The sequence below is a fragment of the Anabrus simplex genome, chromosome 1 (assembly GCF_040414725.1).
Source record: "Anabrus simplex isolate iqAnaSimp1 chromosome 1, ASM4041472v1, whole genome shotgun sequence".
Classification (NCBI taxonomy): Eukaryota; Metazoa; Arthropoda; class Insecta; order Orthoptera; family Tettigoniidae; genus Anabrus; species Anabrus simplex.
This window is the reverse complement of record NC_090265.1, coordinates 1,080,306,963-1,080,324,980: the sequence shown is the minus strand read 5'-3', so window position 1 is coordinate 1,080,324,980 and position 18,018 is coordinate 1,080,306,963. Positions and strand designations below refer to the sequence as shown.

Here is an 18,018-nt window from a genome sequence, read left to right as displayed (position 1 = left end):
CAACATCAATCTTTAATAAAGAAAATAATGAGTACCGATAATGTGACATATCAGGAAGCCACTAATAAACTGAATCCCCCTGAATTCCACCTGGATATGCATCCCCAACAATTCCCACCACTTGCTCGGGAAACGACCCATTCTCCAACTGAAAACCCATGGAAACGAAAATTTACACAGGTTGTAATGCAGGTTCCACAGCCTGCTACTCATCCCAGCTATGATCGGGACAGCTACCTCAATTTGTTAAAGATGTCGTAGGACAGGTATCCTAATTATGATAAAACCTTCAATACTCGTATTTTGAAGTTTTATGATGAGCCGAAAGTATTATGTTATTATATTTATGTTTCGTGTCCATGGACGTATAACGTGCGGACGTACGGACACACAGACTTCCAATATGGCGTCAGGGAACAGCACCATTAGGTCTCTGATGTGAAACATGTATATTTTTTCTTTGTAGATTGTTTTAGAGAGCGATTTTTTTTTTTTTTTTTTTGTATTCTGAGAGAGGCACAGAATGTCTTCTTCTTCTGACAGGATGAGTTTCGTAGTGGAATAAAGTAGTTTTAGAAATACGTAAAAGTGTTCTCGTGTGATATTTTTATTGCGTAAAATAGAAAATCGCATATAGAGAACGACAAATTGGCGACCGTGACAGGACTTTCGAAGTTTAATGATGAAGATTGATCAAATGACCGTCGTGATTTTACGAAAGGCGCTGATATCCCGAGGGTTACCGACGGCTGGGAGCAAGTCGGAACTACAAGAGAGACTACGCCAGGATCTGATAGAAAATGAAGAAGACCCAGGTAGCTTCGATTTTGAAGTCGTTTCGGAGAAGGAAGCCAACGACCGGATGCTTACACAACTAACTACTTTGATCGGGACACAATCTGAAAAACTCGAAGGGAAAATCGAGACTCAGGCTCAAGAGATAAAAGGCCGAATCGATTCCTTGGTAAGAGATCTGAAAGAAGATATTACAAAAATTAATGTTAAAATCAAAAACGTAGAATTAGATGTAAACAAAGTAGTAAATGAAATGCATACCCTGGAAAACAAAGTCGAAGAAAAGATTGGCGAAATCGAGCGGGAATCCAACCAGTTTAAAACCGAAGTAGGCCAGAAACTTATGAAGTTTGAATCTGAGGTTAAGAGAAAAATTTCAACCCTGGAAGAAAACATTTCCGTAGGCAATGGTCAACCTAACAGAGGTAAGGACCTTTCCCTTGGGATACCGGTTGATCCCAGGGTAATCAGAGATAGCCTACCAGAATTTCATGGGAGATTGGAAGAGTGTCCTAAAGTATTCTTAAAGACATCAGAATCTCTACTAGGTAGGACGAATATACCTACGGAGATATACTTACAGCTTGTCAGTCAACAACTAAAAGCATCAGCAGGGACTTGGTGGCAGAATATAAAAGGGCTCAGCCTCGACTGGGAGGAATTTAAGAAGGAATTCGTCCAGAGATTTGACTCAGAGTTTGTTCAAGCGTCGGTCCAAAAGAAGTTCCTTACTGAAACACAACCCAGTGGGATGAGAGCAGGAGCTTTCATAATTCAAAAACTCCAACTGTTTAAACGAGTCCATGAAAAAGAAAATATTGACACGAGCATTCCTTATATAATCGAGCTGCTACATGATAAGGTACGATCACTTGTTAAAGTGGCACGACCAAGAACTTTTGAAGAGCTCCGTCACATCGTAGCAAAACTGGACGAGGAAACCAGTTACCATTCCTCGAGAACGAAAATCTCAACAGCGGAGACACCCAAGAAATGTTACCGTTGCGGGCAGACCGGACATTTTAAGGGACAATGTCCGGAAATCTAGCTTGGGACCGTCCGAGCTGGGGGAAGGAGGGTTCCGGAATGAAGCAGCCCCAGATACATGACACCTGGCTGGAAGGTAAATATATTGGTCAAATTTGTAGTGATGAGCCTAGTTCACCCCACCCGGCTATTAATTTGACGATTGATGATAAGCCGGTAATCGCTATCCTTGACACTCAAGCTTCACACTCGTTTGCGAGCATGAATGTGGCTAAATTTTTAGAACCTATGCGTCCTGATAAGGTGGAAACAGTCAGAGGGGCAGTTCGTCACACACATTATCAGATTGACGGTTGTACTTTCCTTCGAGCCAAATGCTCCCCTGAAGTCATAGACATACCAGTAAAGGTTATCAAGGATTTGATACCTGACATAATCTTAGGACATGACTTCTTAACTAAATATGGGGTAGTGATAGATTACACAGCTAATGAAATATTCCTTGGTAATAGGAAATGATGTAGACTGGCATGGGTTGAAAATAAAGCTCTCAAGTCACAAACAGTAGAACCCAAGGTATGGGCGGAACTGAAAACAGGACCGTTGAAGGTGGAGGAGAAGGAATATCTTGAGAAATTACTGAATAAGTTCCCGGAGGTCATCACTGATAAAATCGGGTTTACTACAACGGTAAAACATAAAATAACATGCAAGGATAATACACCAGTCAAACAAAGGCCCTACCCACTGAACCCAGATAAGCGAAAATTTGTAATAAGGAAGGTCAAGGAAATGGAGAACCAAGGTTTAATTGAGCCTTCGGTATCAAGATGGGCTTCTCCGATAGTATTACCTAAGAAAAAAAGTGGGGATTACCGACTGTGTGTAGATTTACGTCAAGTTAATAACAAGACTATATCAGATGCTTACCCCATGCCGGATCTACGCCACCTGATAAAGCAAGTTAGTGGGGCAAAAGTCTTCAGTACCCTCGATTTGAACTCTGGCTACTGGCAAGTCGAAGTCGAAGAAGAATCTCGACCGATGACTGCTTTTTCTACCCCAAGAGGACTTTATCAATTCAGAGTCATGCCATTTGGTCTTAAGAATGCTCCGGCCACCTTTATGCGTCTGATGGACGAAGTCTTATCAGGATACACAGGGGAATTCTGTCAGGTCTATTTGGATGACATCCTCGTATATAGCAAGACATTTTCGGACCATTTGGAACACCTAGCTAGAATATTAGAAAGACTGAAGATCCACGGACTTACTTGCCAAGTCAAGAAGTGTCAATTCGCATCAAACTCGGTTGAGTACTTAGGTCATGTAGTGACGGACAGGGGATTAGAGAGACAAATTGAGAAGAATAGGGCCATTCAAGAACAAGAAAGACCTCGAACGAAACACCAAGTACGTCAATTTTTAGGCCTCTGCGGGTGGTACAGTAGTTTTGTACCGCACTTTGAGACGAAAGCTGCTCCGTTAACCAACCTCCTCAACAAGAACATACTATTTAAATGGACTCAGAGGGAAGAAACAGCCTTCCAGGAGATAAAAAGAGCTATTTGTGATGCTCCAAATCTAGCCTATCTGGATACAAACCGGGAAGTCTGCTTACAGACGGATGCGAGTGACGTCGGTCTTGGGGCTGTACTGTTTCACGAGAAAGAAGGAGGAAGCAAGGATATAATTGAGTATGCCAGTAGGAAACTTTCTGCTTCCGAAAGAAACTATTGTACAGCCGAGAAGGAAGCATTAGCAGTGGTGTGGGCTGTCGGGAAGTTTAGAGGTTACCTAGAGGGAAGGAAGTTCAGGCTATTTACGGATAACTCTTCACTTCAGTGGTTGAACCAAGTATCTGGATCAAAGTCCAAACTCATGCGATGGGCCTTGATCCTTGCCGACTTTGACTTCGAGATTTGTCACGTGCCTGGGGTGACCAATCAAGCGGCGGATAGCCTATCAAGAAATCCCGAGGACGGGCAGGTATCAGCGACGAATTTATTAGAGAGAGAGATCCCTCTGCCAACTAAGAGGCCTCAAACCGATCATGTGCTTCTTGCTATCCTTCGAAGGAATAATGAGATCGATTTGGAATTAATAAGGAAATGGCAAACTGAGGACATGTCCTGTAACCGAATGAAATCCTGGATCAGCAAACGCAGCACTAATCGTCAATCTGTCCCAGTCCAGTTTAAGATGTGCTATAAGAACTTCCGACTCGAAGACGGCATACTCAAATACATTTCACATCTGCCTGGATCTTCCCCGGTCATCGTCATCCCGAAGTCGCAAACCACGAGGATTCTGAATAAATATCATGATGATCCAGAAGCAGGGCATCCTGGTCAAGAGGAAACATATTCTTCGATTCGGCGACGTTTCTTCTGGATACACATGCGTCAAGAAATTAAGAGCTACGTCCAAGCATGTGTTATCTGTGCTCGCACTAAGGCGAACAATCAGAAGGCGAGTACCAGCATGAGAGGACGACGACCCCATCAACCTTGGGAGGTACTCGCTATTGACCTTATGGGACCCTACCCTAGGACATCTCGGGAAAAAACGGGAATAGTCATGGTGACTGACCTATTCACCAGATGGGTGGAAGCATTCGCCATCCCCGAAGCTACATCGGGACGAATCATACACCTCTTAAGGACAGAAGTCTTCAGTCGTTATGGATATCCTCGGTGTATACTCACAGACAATGGTAGTCAATTCACTTCGAGACAGTGGTTGCAAACTTTGTTAGAATGGGGAATCGAACACTGGACGACACCAATCTACCACCCACAAGCGAATCCAACCGAACGGAGAAATCAGGAGCTGAAGAAGATGTTCCGAATTCACTTGGTTGACAAAGAACATACCAAGTGGGACCAACAGCTACATGAGTCCCTTTTGGCCATCAGACAGCGGATTAATCGCGTCACAGGTTTCTCGCCCGCAGAACTTTTTCTTGGACGTCCAATTAAGAGAACCGGTGACTGGGACTTCATACATAGACGAGAGGAGGAACCGGAGGGTCTTGATACATGGTATGTACATAACCAGCAGCGAATACAACAGGCACATAGCCAAGCCGAACAGCGTTCCAGGAGAGAAGCCGAGAACAACGATACACCGGAAGAAACGGAGCTCAGACCGGGAACACTAGTTCTTCGTCGAAACCATCCCCTCAGCAACAAGCCTCAAAAGTTCCACGCTGGGATGGCCCCAAAATGGCTCGGACCTTTTGAGGTGGAGAAAAAGTTGGGAAATGGTGTATATCTTCTGAAAACTATGCCGCCGACGAAGGTGCATACGTCAGAATTAAAGGTATTGCCTCAAACCCTAACAGAAGGCGGAGGGACCGGCGAGTGGGAACTCTCTAAAGGACCCCAGAAGGACACGAACTCCAGAGAGGATCAACATGTGTCGGTACCGACCTTGGAGGATGAGAGAACTGAAGACATGGAGATCGGAATCTCTAGGTATAATTTAAGACCTAGAAACAGAAAGGTCCGGAATCAGTATTGAAGGTTTTAGGGGGGGATAATTGTCGTAGGACAGGTATCCTAATTATGATAAAACCTTCAATACTCGTATTTTGAAGTTTTATGATGAGCCGAAAGTATTATGTTATTATATTTATGTTTCGTGTCCATGGACGTATAACGTGCGGACGTACGGACACACAGACTTCCAATATGGCGTCAGGGAACAGCACCATTAGGTCTCTGATGTGAAACATGTATATTTTTTCTTTGTAGATTGTTTTTGTGACGAGTGATTGTTTTTTTTTTCCTTCATCTGACAGGATAAGTTCGTAGCGATAATAAAGTTTTTTTTTTAGAAATACGTAAAAGTGTTCTCGTGTGATATTTTTATTGCGTAAAATAGAAAATCGCATATAGAGAACGACAAAGACACCACAAATGCCTGTCACTACCACTCGTCCTTATCAGCCGCATTCATCAACATCTGTCAACCTTCCTCCTTCAACTCCAGGAGCACTTGTAATGTCTGGTGGTGTTATACATGCACCAGCAGCTAGTAAGTAATATACACTGACAACGGGCCCACTTACAAGGTGAAATCCAAGAAATTCTAGTGTAACTCCTCCAACTTTTGGGTGACAACACCCATTTGTCAAGCGTAATTTACCCATTACATGATAGTGTCTACAATATTCTATCTTTATATTATCAGAATAACCCAGTGGAACGCAAGGAGAACGCATGAATTAAATTTACTTCTCAATGAAACTACTCCGCATATTGTTGTGTTACAGGAAACATGATTTTATCCTCACCAATATGTTCAAGTCAAAGGTTATAATGTAGAGAGAAGAGATGGAAAGGGGCATGGCGGGGTCGCTTTCCTAGTTCATCACAAAATGTCAAACAGAACACTGAATATCCTTCATCCAATCCCCAATATCTTTGCCATCAGTATTTCTTATCACAAAATCCTCATTATTAATATTTATTGCTCTCCTGACGTATTTATTATGCAAAGCCAAGGGTCCCAGTTTTACCAACAATTTGATACTGAGCAGCATATCCTTCTATTAGGGGACTATCATGCCCACAATACAACTTGGGGTAGTAGTTCCGATATGATTAAGGGCTTATATCTTCTTACTCGACACATGAACACGACCTCCTCATAGTTAACGATGGATCACCCACTAGACTAACTCCGCCCGGTGCATCCACAAATGCTGTGGACTTACCCCTTTGCAGGAGAAACATGGTACCCATTACTACATGGCATACGTTAGCGGAGACTTATTTAAGTGATCACTTCCCTATCGTAATCACTTACGGTGTGGGTAGACCTAGCCCGTCTACAATAGCACCGGCATGTACGAGTAACGTTTGCTCATTTTGACAATTTGATGCCCAAACCTATAGTAGTTATATAACCACCCAACTTAGCCTAATACCCATCAACACGTTAACGTATTATACCCTACTTACGATTGTACAAGATTACATTAACATATACCATCCCCTTAAAGAATCTACTGCCCCTCCACCTGGCTAACCTCAACAAATACATTGGTTGGATGGCAAATGTCATCGGTTATTCAAACTCAACGACTGTTCCAAATTTATCGGACAAATCTAACTCCATACAATTATTTCCGACTCAAAAAACATATCGCCTACTCCCAGCAAATTTTTAATAATAAATGGAGAGCAGCCTGGTAGGCGTTTGTCACATCTCTAAACACTCACATACCCCACACACACACACACACACATCTTTGGAATGTAATACGAGCCCTAACAAGAAGTTCGCAACATGCATCACCTGTGGTAATAACCCATACCGTCTTGTCTAACTTTTTCAACTGAATAACTCCAGATTATGTGTTACCCAATTTCGTTTCTAAACAAGTAACTTCAAATCCACAATTCTCCATCTTACTACAACCCTTTGATTCCAAGGAACTGGAGGTGGTCTTAACTTCATCTTCAAATTCTGCTCCAGGACCAGATTATGTCACATATAAGGAGATCAAATTTCTACCCAAATGTGCCAAAAAGTACTTTTTCCTTATCCCCATCTTGGAAAACTGGCACTACGTTGGATTCTTTCCACTCCACAGGCACAGACCTGGTATTCACAGAATAGTTGAAGAGAGTGCAAAGAGAAATCACCAAGACGACTGCACAATTCTTGAAAAATCTTGCTGGCACTCGGTCCGGCCCTGTCGCGGCGTGAGGTCTTGTTTTAAGAAGGCTCCCTTTGACTTCATTTGTTGAGAAATACAGGTTGGTTAGAGGGAAGAGAGGGGTAGATGTTGTCCTTGAATATAGCATGTTCTCTTCCTCAGCAGGGGCAGAGAAGTTACTTTTAAATTTCCTGTTGGAGGTGTCTGTAATTTCTTGTGGTGTAGAGACTGCCATACCGTTATGTTTAAATACAGATGGAGTTCTGTTGCAACCTTTACTTCTGAGAAAAGCCCACAGTTCCTTGGAGTTGATGTTGAGACTGTGAATATAAGAATCATAGGAATCTCTGATAGATTGTTTAGCCTTGTTCCTAGCCAGTCTGTATTTCTCCCACTCGCAATCAGTTGGGTTTCTTTTCCATTTCTGGTACAGGCGGTCCCTTCTTCGAATCTCTCGCACTATCTTCTTGATAATCCATGGGGATTTCTGTCTGCTGGTTATATTTAATATTGGTGTGGTTTCTTCTATGTACTGTAGGTTGGTTCCGGAGTGGTTGTCTAGCTCTGCTTAGTCTTATATATTTTTTCCAGTCCTGCCATATCTTGTTTATGTCAGTACTGCCGGTGAAATCTGAGGTGGCTAGATCATTCCAGTTTGTTCGGGAAAAATTATAAGCTGTTCTGGTATGGAGTTTGGGGGATGGTTTTATATGGGTCAGTGTTGCGAGAATTGCCTGATGGTCACAGAATCCAGGAATAGTATTAAGAGACTGGACGGACTGTAGTGTGTTACTTAGGAAAAGATCAGGGTTGAGCGCATTGTTTGCATAATACACATGGCTTCGAACATTAATTGATGAAGGAATAAATCATAGAAAGCGGAAAGGAATCTATTGGCGAGGGGGTTATTTGGAACAGGTGCAGCATTTCAGGACCACATAATTTCTAGGTTGAAATCACCGACAATATAAATGGCATCGTAATTTTGTTGTACATGTTGCACATGCTCGAGAGAGTAGATTAGTTCATCGTTCATTTCTGGCGATGACTTAGGGGCACGATAAACTGATCCAATAAGGAATTATTGTTTGTTGCATGTCACTTCCACCCACAGTACTTCGGCTGCTGTCTCCAGGTGATGAACTCGAGTTGGATGACATTCTGGCTTGGCTGCAATTAGAACTCTCCCTGCGGAGCGGTGGGATCGGTCCTTACAGAACAATATCAGCACATCAGGGAACACTTCTGAGTCAATCATTTTGCTGGACAACCACGTCTCATTGACACGTACGATGGTTGGGTCAAGTCTTTCAAGCGATGTGTGGATATTTTGTAACCGTCCAAGTTGCATAATACTGCGTGCATTCAAAGCAAAAAGTGATCAATTTTTATTTACATATGTACATTTAGAATTATTTACTAAGTCACTGGGCGTATCAATGGTAACTGTAAAGAACGAGTCTGATAACAGCATCAATTCACACTGCCATCATAACCATGTACGAGAATCGTCTTTATTTTTCTGAATTTAGACCCTGAGAGTTTTGCGCAGGTTCTATGGCCTTTTAGCGAGCAATTATTACAGTGGACAAATAATTGGTTCCTACTACCATTATTTCTGCAAATTGTGCACTGTTGTGGACCCAGGTTTAGTTCGCTGTCCTCACTTAGGGCAAGTGCCAAGCACAGCAGTGGCCGATTAGCTACAAGCAGTCTGACAACACCGCTCCCGTCCCTTCGCCGTGGCCGACCTATGGCTGCCATCCCCAGACTTTCAGCACTACATCATGTCAAACAGTTAGGAGTACATTTTTCACTCACCAAAATAGTTTTTCCAATAGAATTATGTTTTTCCGGTATCCAGGAGAATTATCTGAAGCGATTAAAGCACTTTTGGAGTATTGCACTGCAATCAATACTACCAAAAATATAATAATACTACACATAACACTCAGCATCACTTCTGCACACGCCACTATATTGAACTGGCATTTTCAGTTATCATGCTATCTCATGTCGACGGTCCCTAAGTGGTATTCGTATTAGGCTATCCCTAATATGGGGAAACAGACACCTTTTGCAGCCTCCCCTACTGTGGAGAACAGATGCTGTTGTATGGCTTTCAGTAGCATTTTCTCCATATGAAGGACCATCAGCCCACCTGAAGAGGTTCATTCACCTGAAACCATTGCCCTCTTTTAGGAGTTAAGTTCATTCTCACCATCTGATATTCAGTACCGGTATTGAGTACCTGGCTGCATGGTCTGCTCGACTACCATACAAGGAAGTCCTGGCCAGACAGAATGTAGTACACTTCATCTATATCTATATCTTCATCTATATCTATATCTATATCTATATCTATATCATGAACGTCAGAGCCTAGCCCCTTACAATTATTTCTGTAGCACACCTCCTCTTTATGTACACAACAGAAACGTAACATGTCATTTGAAAGCTTTTCAGTCTGTCGAGCACACTAGTTAAAAACATCATGTAGCTTATAACACTATACCTTACCTGTAAAAAATACACACTAATAAACAAAAGTAACGGACAACAACAGCTAAGATAAGTGCAGAAATAATTCCATAATTTACTAATATGAGAGTATAGGAATAATTCATTCATTATTTCTTCATATTTGTTCATAGTAACAGCAGCTCATAATCAATGACTAGTTTACATAATAAAAACAATATTACTTTAAATAGAGTCTACTCACCGGGTGGTCGATTGGGATATAAATTATGGGGAGCTTGTGCACGTTCCACCTGAAGCCAGTTCAGTTTGAAATATGAGCCATGATACATTGCCATGGTGTGCATCATGATATAGACTACATTGGAGGATGATGTCACCGGATCAGGGATTAAATAACCACAACCTTTAAAGATCTCCACTCCAGTTTCATCATAGCCATCATAGATCTAAAAAGGGAAACAAGCAAACAAACAAACATACTTGTTACTGTCTATTGCTAATACGGTATGCGCCAAAATATACAGTAATCATTTTCGTGCAGTGCGCATGTGCTTGCCGGAGCGTCTGCGTCTTGTTACATCGCCATGATGAATTGTTGGTTGTTTAAAGAACATTGTGCTCTGTGATTGGAAGTGACAATGGGTCTCGCGACGGAGGAAAAAGTGTTTATAGTGGAGTATTATTTTCGCTAGTACTGAAACGGTTATCAAGGTGGGCCGAGTTTAAAGTTAGTAGTGGAACAATATCGTAAACACTTCAATAATCCAGCACCTAGCAACACAATTATGCTATCTATCGTTAAACAATTTTGTTGTACGGGTAGTGTATTTTGGCAACGCAAGGGAAGGTCTGGTAGGCCAGTAACTGTGTCCACAAATGAAAATCATGGACGTGTCCTCAATCAGGTGTTGCAGTCTCCAAAGCGAAGTCTTCGGCAAACAACCCTGAAATGAAACATCAGCCCTACGTCACTTCGACGATTGTTTAAAGACATAAGGGGATTTCCGTACTGAATACAGGTTGGACAACAATTGACGGAGCATGATAGGCATGTTAGAGTGGAATATTGTGCACGGTTTTTGGCCATGGTGTACGAGGATCCAGATTTCTTGTTCAATGTGTGGTTCTCCGACGAAAGTCACATTCACTTGGACGGTTTTATCAATCGCCAAACAAGTCACTTTCTTGGTTTCGACAGGCCAAACACTATAGTCCGGAAACCACTACATAGTGTGCGTGTGACAATTTGGTGTGCAGTGTCAGGAAACGGTGTGCTAAGTCCGTATTTCATAGAGAATGATGATGGTGCACTTCTTACTGTTAACCAGGAACACTATAGGAACATGGTGATCAGGCCATTTATTGAGGATCTAAGAAGGTTTTGTCGTGCCAGAAACATGCAGATGAATAGACAGTGGTTCCAACAAGATGGGGCAACCTGCCACACCGCTCAACAGACTATGGCTATGCTGCAAGAAATTTTTCCAGAATGAGTAATTTCCTGTGGGGTTGAGTTCCCCTACCGATCATATTCCCCTGATCTCACACCACCTGATGCTTACGTGTGGGGAATGTTAAAGGAGAAAATTTTCAATTGTCCAGATTCACCCAAAAGTGTGCCTGCATTACATCAGAAGATCGTCTCGTTCTTCGGGACTCTGCAGCAATCTATGTTCCGGAATATGTTGGAAAATCTGCGTGATCGTTAGGAACACTGCCTACAGCACAATGGAGCACATTTTGAACATTTACACTATCATCTCGATAAGTAAAGTAATCAAGAAGTTAAATATAAATAACCACCTAATCGATACTTTATTATTGCCTCAGGCAAAATTGAATATAAATTAGCACTTCTTGATTATACTCATCGATACGGTCATGAAATGGACAACTTGTAGGTAAGGTAATGACAATAAGACTTAAATAATTTCCAGTACTGTATATTTTGACACATACTGTACATACTCAACACTAGAATATAGGCCTACACAGTGCTTAGATTTCTTTCCAATGAATTTCAAAGTGTGTATCACAGTGAGCTGGTTATACATGTACATGTATTTAATTCTTTATAGAAGACAGGGAAAAATACATGGTTCCCAACTACGTTAACAAGAACACATACAAAGTAGCTAATATTTTCAGAAAACAAAGTCTAAAGGTAGCCTTTAGAATGAAGAACACACTGCAGGCACACATACGCAAGTGCAACCTAAATTTTAAAAAAGTCCATTTCTACAAGTGAGGAGTCTATCAACTCAAGTACCAAGAACCTAATTGCAATGCCACATATACAGGCCAAACAAAACGTAATTTCCATACAAGATACAAAGAACACAAACACATGATCAGATATAATTGGCATTCAGCCTATGGAGAGCACATATACGACAGTTCACACCATTTTACACATCTAAAATACAAGTAAATTTTTTAATATTAACACGTTCAGTACCTGCTTCTGAGCGGGACACTTGAATGCCTGGACCGGCCATTTTGATGCCCGGCCCTCTTGGCTTGCATCACTTAATACAATTTACGATTACTCCTAAACTATAAATGTTAGGAAAAATGATACTTTGTGCTTACCACTAGTAAATACTTAGGGTGTGATATCTGGTGTCACAGGTTTCAAAATACGTCTAATTTTATACAGCCTATCTGTATTTTCGGCATAATGATTGCTGTCACCGAAGTGAAGAAATGAAAGAATATGAAGGAAGCGTATTCGGAACATTGTATTAGAAAATATCGGAGTATGAAAAACAGGGTTTTCGGTCCAGTATATTTTTATATCAGGATTTTGGACTAATCGGTTTCTACGATTGCATGATCGAATTCTATGTGAAAGGCCGCGGCGCCGCACTTATCACTTGACTCGCGTATAGATTGGTCTGCTCACACACATACTGATAAAATTCGTCATTCATGAAAATACTCACGTAACTCAAAATATCCTGCTTATATTTTATTTGAACGTTTATACCTGAATTCTCTGTAAATGGTGGAACGGGTGGACAATAACCAGGATGATATGTATCAGGCACTTCACTTTTCTCTATAGGCCTATCGGATTTGGGAATCGGAATTTTCTCGTCACTCTCACTTTCACTATCTGAGTCTATTTCAGGAATAAGTTCATCACCAGAATAATCATTGTGAACAATACTTAATACTTTTTCTTCCGTTAGAAACTTTGTTTTATATGCCATTATACTACACTCGGTAGGAACGACATGCACTGCATTGAAATCTCAAGTACCGTCTTAACGCGCGAGGAAGTGCTGAGATATTCCCGCTAAAACACCTAAGATAAACATAAGCCCACTCAACGCGACGGTTATCTCAAAAAGGTCAACCAACTTCCTGCTATAATCAGTAACGCTGACTAAGGTGTAAGAATGCATAGATGATGAATATAAACAGCATTGCTTCGTGCAGATCATTAAACGTCTTACGCTGTCCACGGCCCACAGCATAGGAGCAAGCTTAAACGTCTTACGCCGTCCAAGGTCCGCAATGAGTTAAGGAAGCAATTGAAATTTACATTGGAATAAAATCTAACAAAACGAACCTAAATGAGCATACACATTTTAAAATTTACTCGCCTCTTTGCTCTACTTACATAACATCTAGTCAACACTTACTCTTTAAATTAGCACTTAACAGCCTTCAGAGTATGTTTTTCATAAAAATAACATCTAATACATACTCTCTATCTCAATTCCATACTTTATTTAACCCAAAATCATTAACTTGCATTTATCCATAATACATAAAATGCATTATAACTTGAAGAAGGTTAATAACCTTCTCTCCCCCCTCCAGTAGATGAAGGAAGGTTCCACAACGCTCCCCTCACTCGGCCTCTACTTTTCCATCCCCTCTCCATGGTACAGTATGGAGAAGGAATTAACCTGCTCTCCCCTCTCCAGTAGGAAGGATCCACAATGTTCCACTCGCTCCTCCCCTGCTTCCCCTCCCCTCTCTGCGGAACAGTATGCTATGCCCAAAACTTTCCACTAGCCTCTCCATGACCACAGTCCTGAAATAGTGTTTGTAGACAATGGACTATGCTTTGGCAGTCTAGATAAGTACAGAAGTATTTCATTATGTTAATACGGTGATGGTTGAATACTTATACAATCATTATTCGTAAATACTAGGAATGGGTCAATAACAGTTTTTCTCAATACTCGATATCAATATTTTCCATGATACCCGATAATTCGATACTCGATACCGTCATTTCTACTTCTAGTTTCAACACAAAATGGAATGTTGGGAGAACTGTGTAATGCCAATCAAATTAATTAGGTGCTCATATTTAATGAGACGAAATTTAAAACCATCAGTGTACTTATTTTAAAACTCTACATTAGACATTTAAAAGCAAAATGCGTTTTTGAAACAGTCCATTTTTGTTTCTTTCTGTTCAAAAATACTAGCATTCTCACTCTTTTGAGGTCAAGTCTACTTCTTTTCCTGTCATATATGAGTCCTGCTGTGCTAAATAGTCTTTCAGAGAAAACAGTTGCAGGTGGAATACACAAATATTTAGCAGCTAATTTTCTTAGTTTTGAAAATTTTGAATTTGTTTTCCAGTAATCCAGTGCAATAGAAAGAGGAGGTGACAAATCGTCGTTGAGATATGCAGTGATTTATTCTTGGGAACTGTTAACTGGCAGTGAATCTGACACACGATTATGTAATTGCATAATGTTATTGTACAGGTACCACATTCCTGGCAATTTCTCGGGCTTTGCAGTAGGTGACATCTAAAATAAAATAAAGAAAAGTTTGTGAACTGATTGATTTTTACAAGTATGTCAGTATTACATGACTACATAGGTATCTGAAAATCTGAAAAAAAAAAAAAAAAAAAAAAAGAAAAAAAATACCTGATCATTTTTGAATGCAGGACATTCCTCTTGGTTAGCAAGGTCCACCAGTCGGTCTTTAGCACAAGTGAGAGCACTGGGGCTGTGAAAAACTTGTCCTTTTAAGTGGAGATCCAACAGCATTGCAATGGAACACGTTTAATTTTCTTCAATGGATGTATACTTCACATTCATTTCATCCAGCAATGACTGTCGAACAGTCGCAATTCCTGATATACTGGCTAACAGCTTTTCCAATTCAGAAATAACACTGTTCACAATGGGTATCACTTCGGATACTGACACTGAAGAGGAACATACAGCGAGTGTTGCTTGATCGAAGATATTTAATGTGTCAATCAGTATATTAACAAGATCCCACTGCAATACTGCAAGATTCACTGGCAAGGAGAGATCAGAGGGATGCAAAAACTATGGCTCTCTTTTGCTGTTGAAGTCTTCTTGGCATATGTAGAGTTGAATTCCATCATGTAGGTTCACCCTGAATCAAGCAGTGTTGTGGTAAAGAAAGATGTTTCTGTGCTGCATTGAGAATCTTAGTGGATTTTGAGGAGTGCTTGAAACTCCAAACTAGTTTCCTGCATGATGAAACGAGACATTCATTATGTTTTGAACTGAAAACTACATGCTTCAAAACAAGTTAGAACGTACGAGCTAAACACGATAGGTGAGTAAAGTTTCCCAACTTCATAGCATTTACAACATTGCGACCGTTATCACGAACCACGATCGTTAATTTATCAATTAAACCCCATGTTTCCAAAGTTTCCTTTTAAAAAATTGGCTATATTTTCACCAGTGTGGCTCACTTGTTCAAATGGTATCACTTCAATGCATATATGTTTAAGATTATAGTCAAGCTCCACATAATGAACGGTGACATATAAATAATGGTCATAGGCTGTTGATGTCCACATATCCATCATAACAGCTATGCTGTTTGCATTTTAGAGCTCATTTCTTACTCTTTTTTCCATTTCTTTGTAAAGTTCTGGAATTATTTGATTAGATATTTGCTTACGAGAAGGCATAGCATATCTAAGTTCGAGATACTTAATCAACTCCTTAAATCCTTCATCCTCAACAATGCTGAAACCGAGCTCGATAGCTGCAGTCGCTTAAGTGCGACCAGTATCCAGTAATCGGGAGATAGTGGGTTCGAGCCTCACTGTCGGCAGCCATGAAGATGGTATTCTGTGGTTTCCCATTTTCACACCAGGCAAATGCCGGGACTGTACCTTAATTAAGGCCACGTCCACTTCCTGCCACTTCATAAGCCTTTCCTATCCATCGTCGCCATAAGACATATCTGTGTCGGTGTGATGCAAAAAAAAAAAGTGCTGAAGGGTTGGTTACCTTTGCATACCATTGTAGCAATCTTTCTGGTTAATTGTCTTTGACCAACTATCACCTGCTTTAAATGCAAATTTCTTGTCCATAAATGACTGAAGTGGAAATTGAGACTGTTGAGAGAATGAAGGTGATGAGGATGCCAATGTTGTCAATGACGGTGAAAGAAGAGTCACAGGCTCATCTACTATTACTTCTTCAGAAGTTAAATTTCCATTTCTGCAGAATATTTTATTAAGATGTTCTGAAAAAGCAACTTTGTGCACTGATGTGACATGTTTTTTAGGTTACCAATGTTGTGAGATTTTCCACTACGCAAAAAACTCCTTTGACAAATAGCGCGATCATCGCAACGGGGGTCTATTTGAAAACAGTTCCATATTTCACTCATACATACATACATTATCATTATAGACTGTTGTTATGCCTTTCAGCGTTCAGTCTGCAAGGCTCTGTGAATTTACTAAACGTCACCACAATCCTCTATTTGCAACTAGTGTTGTGGCCTCATTTAGTTCTATACCTCTTATCTTTAAATCCTTAGAAACTGAGTCTAACCATCGTCGTCTTGGTCTACCTCTACTTCTCTTACCCTCCATAACAGAGTCCATTATTCTTCTAGGTAATCTATCTTCCTCCATTTGCCTCATATGACCCCACCACCAAAGCCGGTTTATGCATACAACTTCATCATTCGCATTCATTCCTAAATTAGCCTTCAATTCCTCATGCTGAGTAGCCTCCAACCATTGTTCCCACCTGTTTGTACCAGCAATCATTATTGCTACTTTCATGTCTGTTACTTCTAACTTATTAATAAGATATCCTGAGTCCACCTAGTTTTTGCTCCCGTAAAGCAAAGTTGGTCTGAAAACAGACCGATGTACAGATAATTTCGTCAGGGAGCTGACTTCCTTCTTACAGAATACTGTTGATCGCAACTGCGAACTCACTGCATTAGCTTTACGACACTTTGATTCAATCTCACTTACTATATTACCATCCTGGGAGAACACACAACCTAAATACTTGAAATTTTCGACCTGTTCCAGCTTTGTATCACCAATCCGACATTCAATTCTGTTGAATTTCTTACCCACTGACATCAATTTAGTCTTCAAGAGGCTAATTTTCATACCATACTCATTACACCTATTTTCAAGTTCCAAGATATTAGACTGCAGGCTTTCGGCACAATCTGCCATTAAGACCAAGTCATCAGCATAGGCCAGACTGCTTACTACATTTCCACCTAACTGAATCCCTCCCTGCCATTTTATACCTTTCAGCAAATGATCCATGTAAACTACGAACAGCAAAGGTGAAATATTACAGCCTTGTCTAACCCCTGTACGTACCCTGAACCAAGAACTCATTCTATCATCAATTCTTACTGAAGCCCAAGTGTTAGCATAAATGCCTTTGATTGATTTTAATAACCTACCTTTAATTTCATAGTTTTCCAATAATGCGAACATCATTTCTCTCGGTACCCTGTCATATGCTTTCTCTAGATCTACGAAACATAAACACAACTGCCTATTCTCGTCATAGCATTTTTCAATTACCTGGCGCATACTGAAAATCTGATCCTGAAAGCCTTTCTGTGGTCTGAAACCACACTGGTTTTCATCCAACTTCCTCTCAACCACTGATTGCACCCTCCCTTCCAAGATGCCAGTGAATACTTTGCCTGGTATACTAATCAATGAGATACCTCGATAGCTGTTGCAGTCCTTCCTGTTCCCTTGCTTATAGATAGGTACAATTACTGCTTTTGTCCAATCTGAAGGTATCTTACCAACACTCCATGCTAATCTCACTACT

General features: G+C 40.7%; 1 protein-coding gene across 1 annotated transcript in view; it reads right to left on the bottom strand.

Annotated features, from left to right (window-relative positions):
- Positions 1-18,018, bottom strand: part of Cubn (Cubilin) — an 882,604-nt gene that overhangs the window by 447,409 nt on the left and 417,177 nt on the right. The window contains exon 36 of the mRNA XM_068225286.1: positions 10,179-10,383. Within this exon, the coding sequence (XP_068081387.1) occupies positions 10,179-10,383 (205 nt within the window). The remainder of the gene's footprint in view (positions 1-10,178; positions 10,384-18,018) is intronic.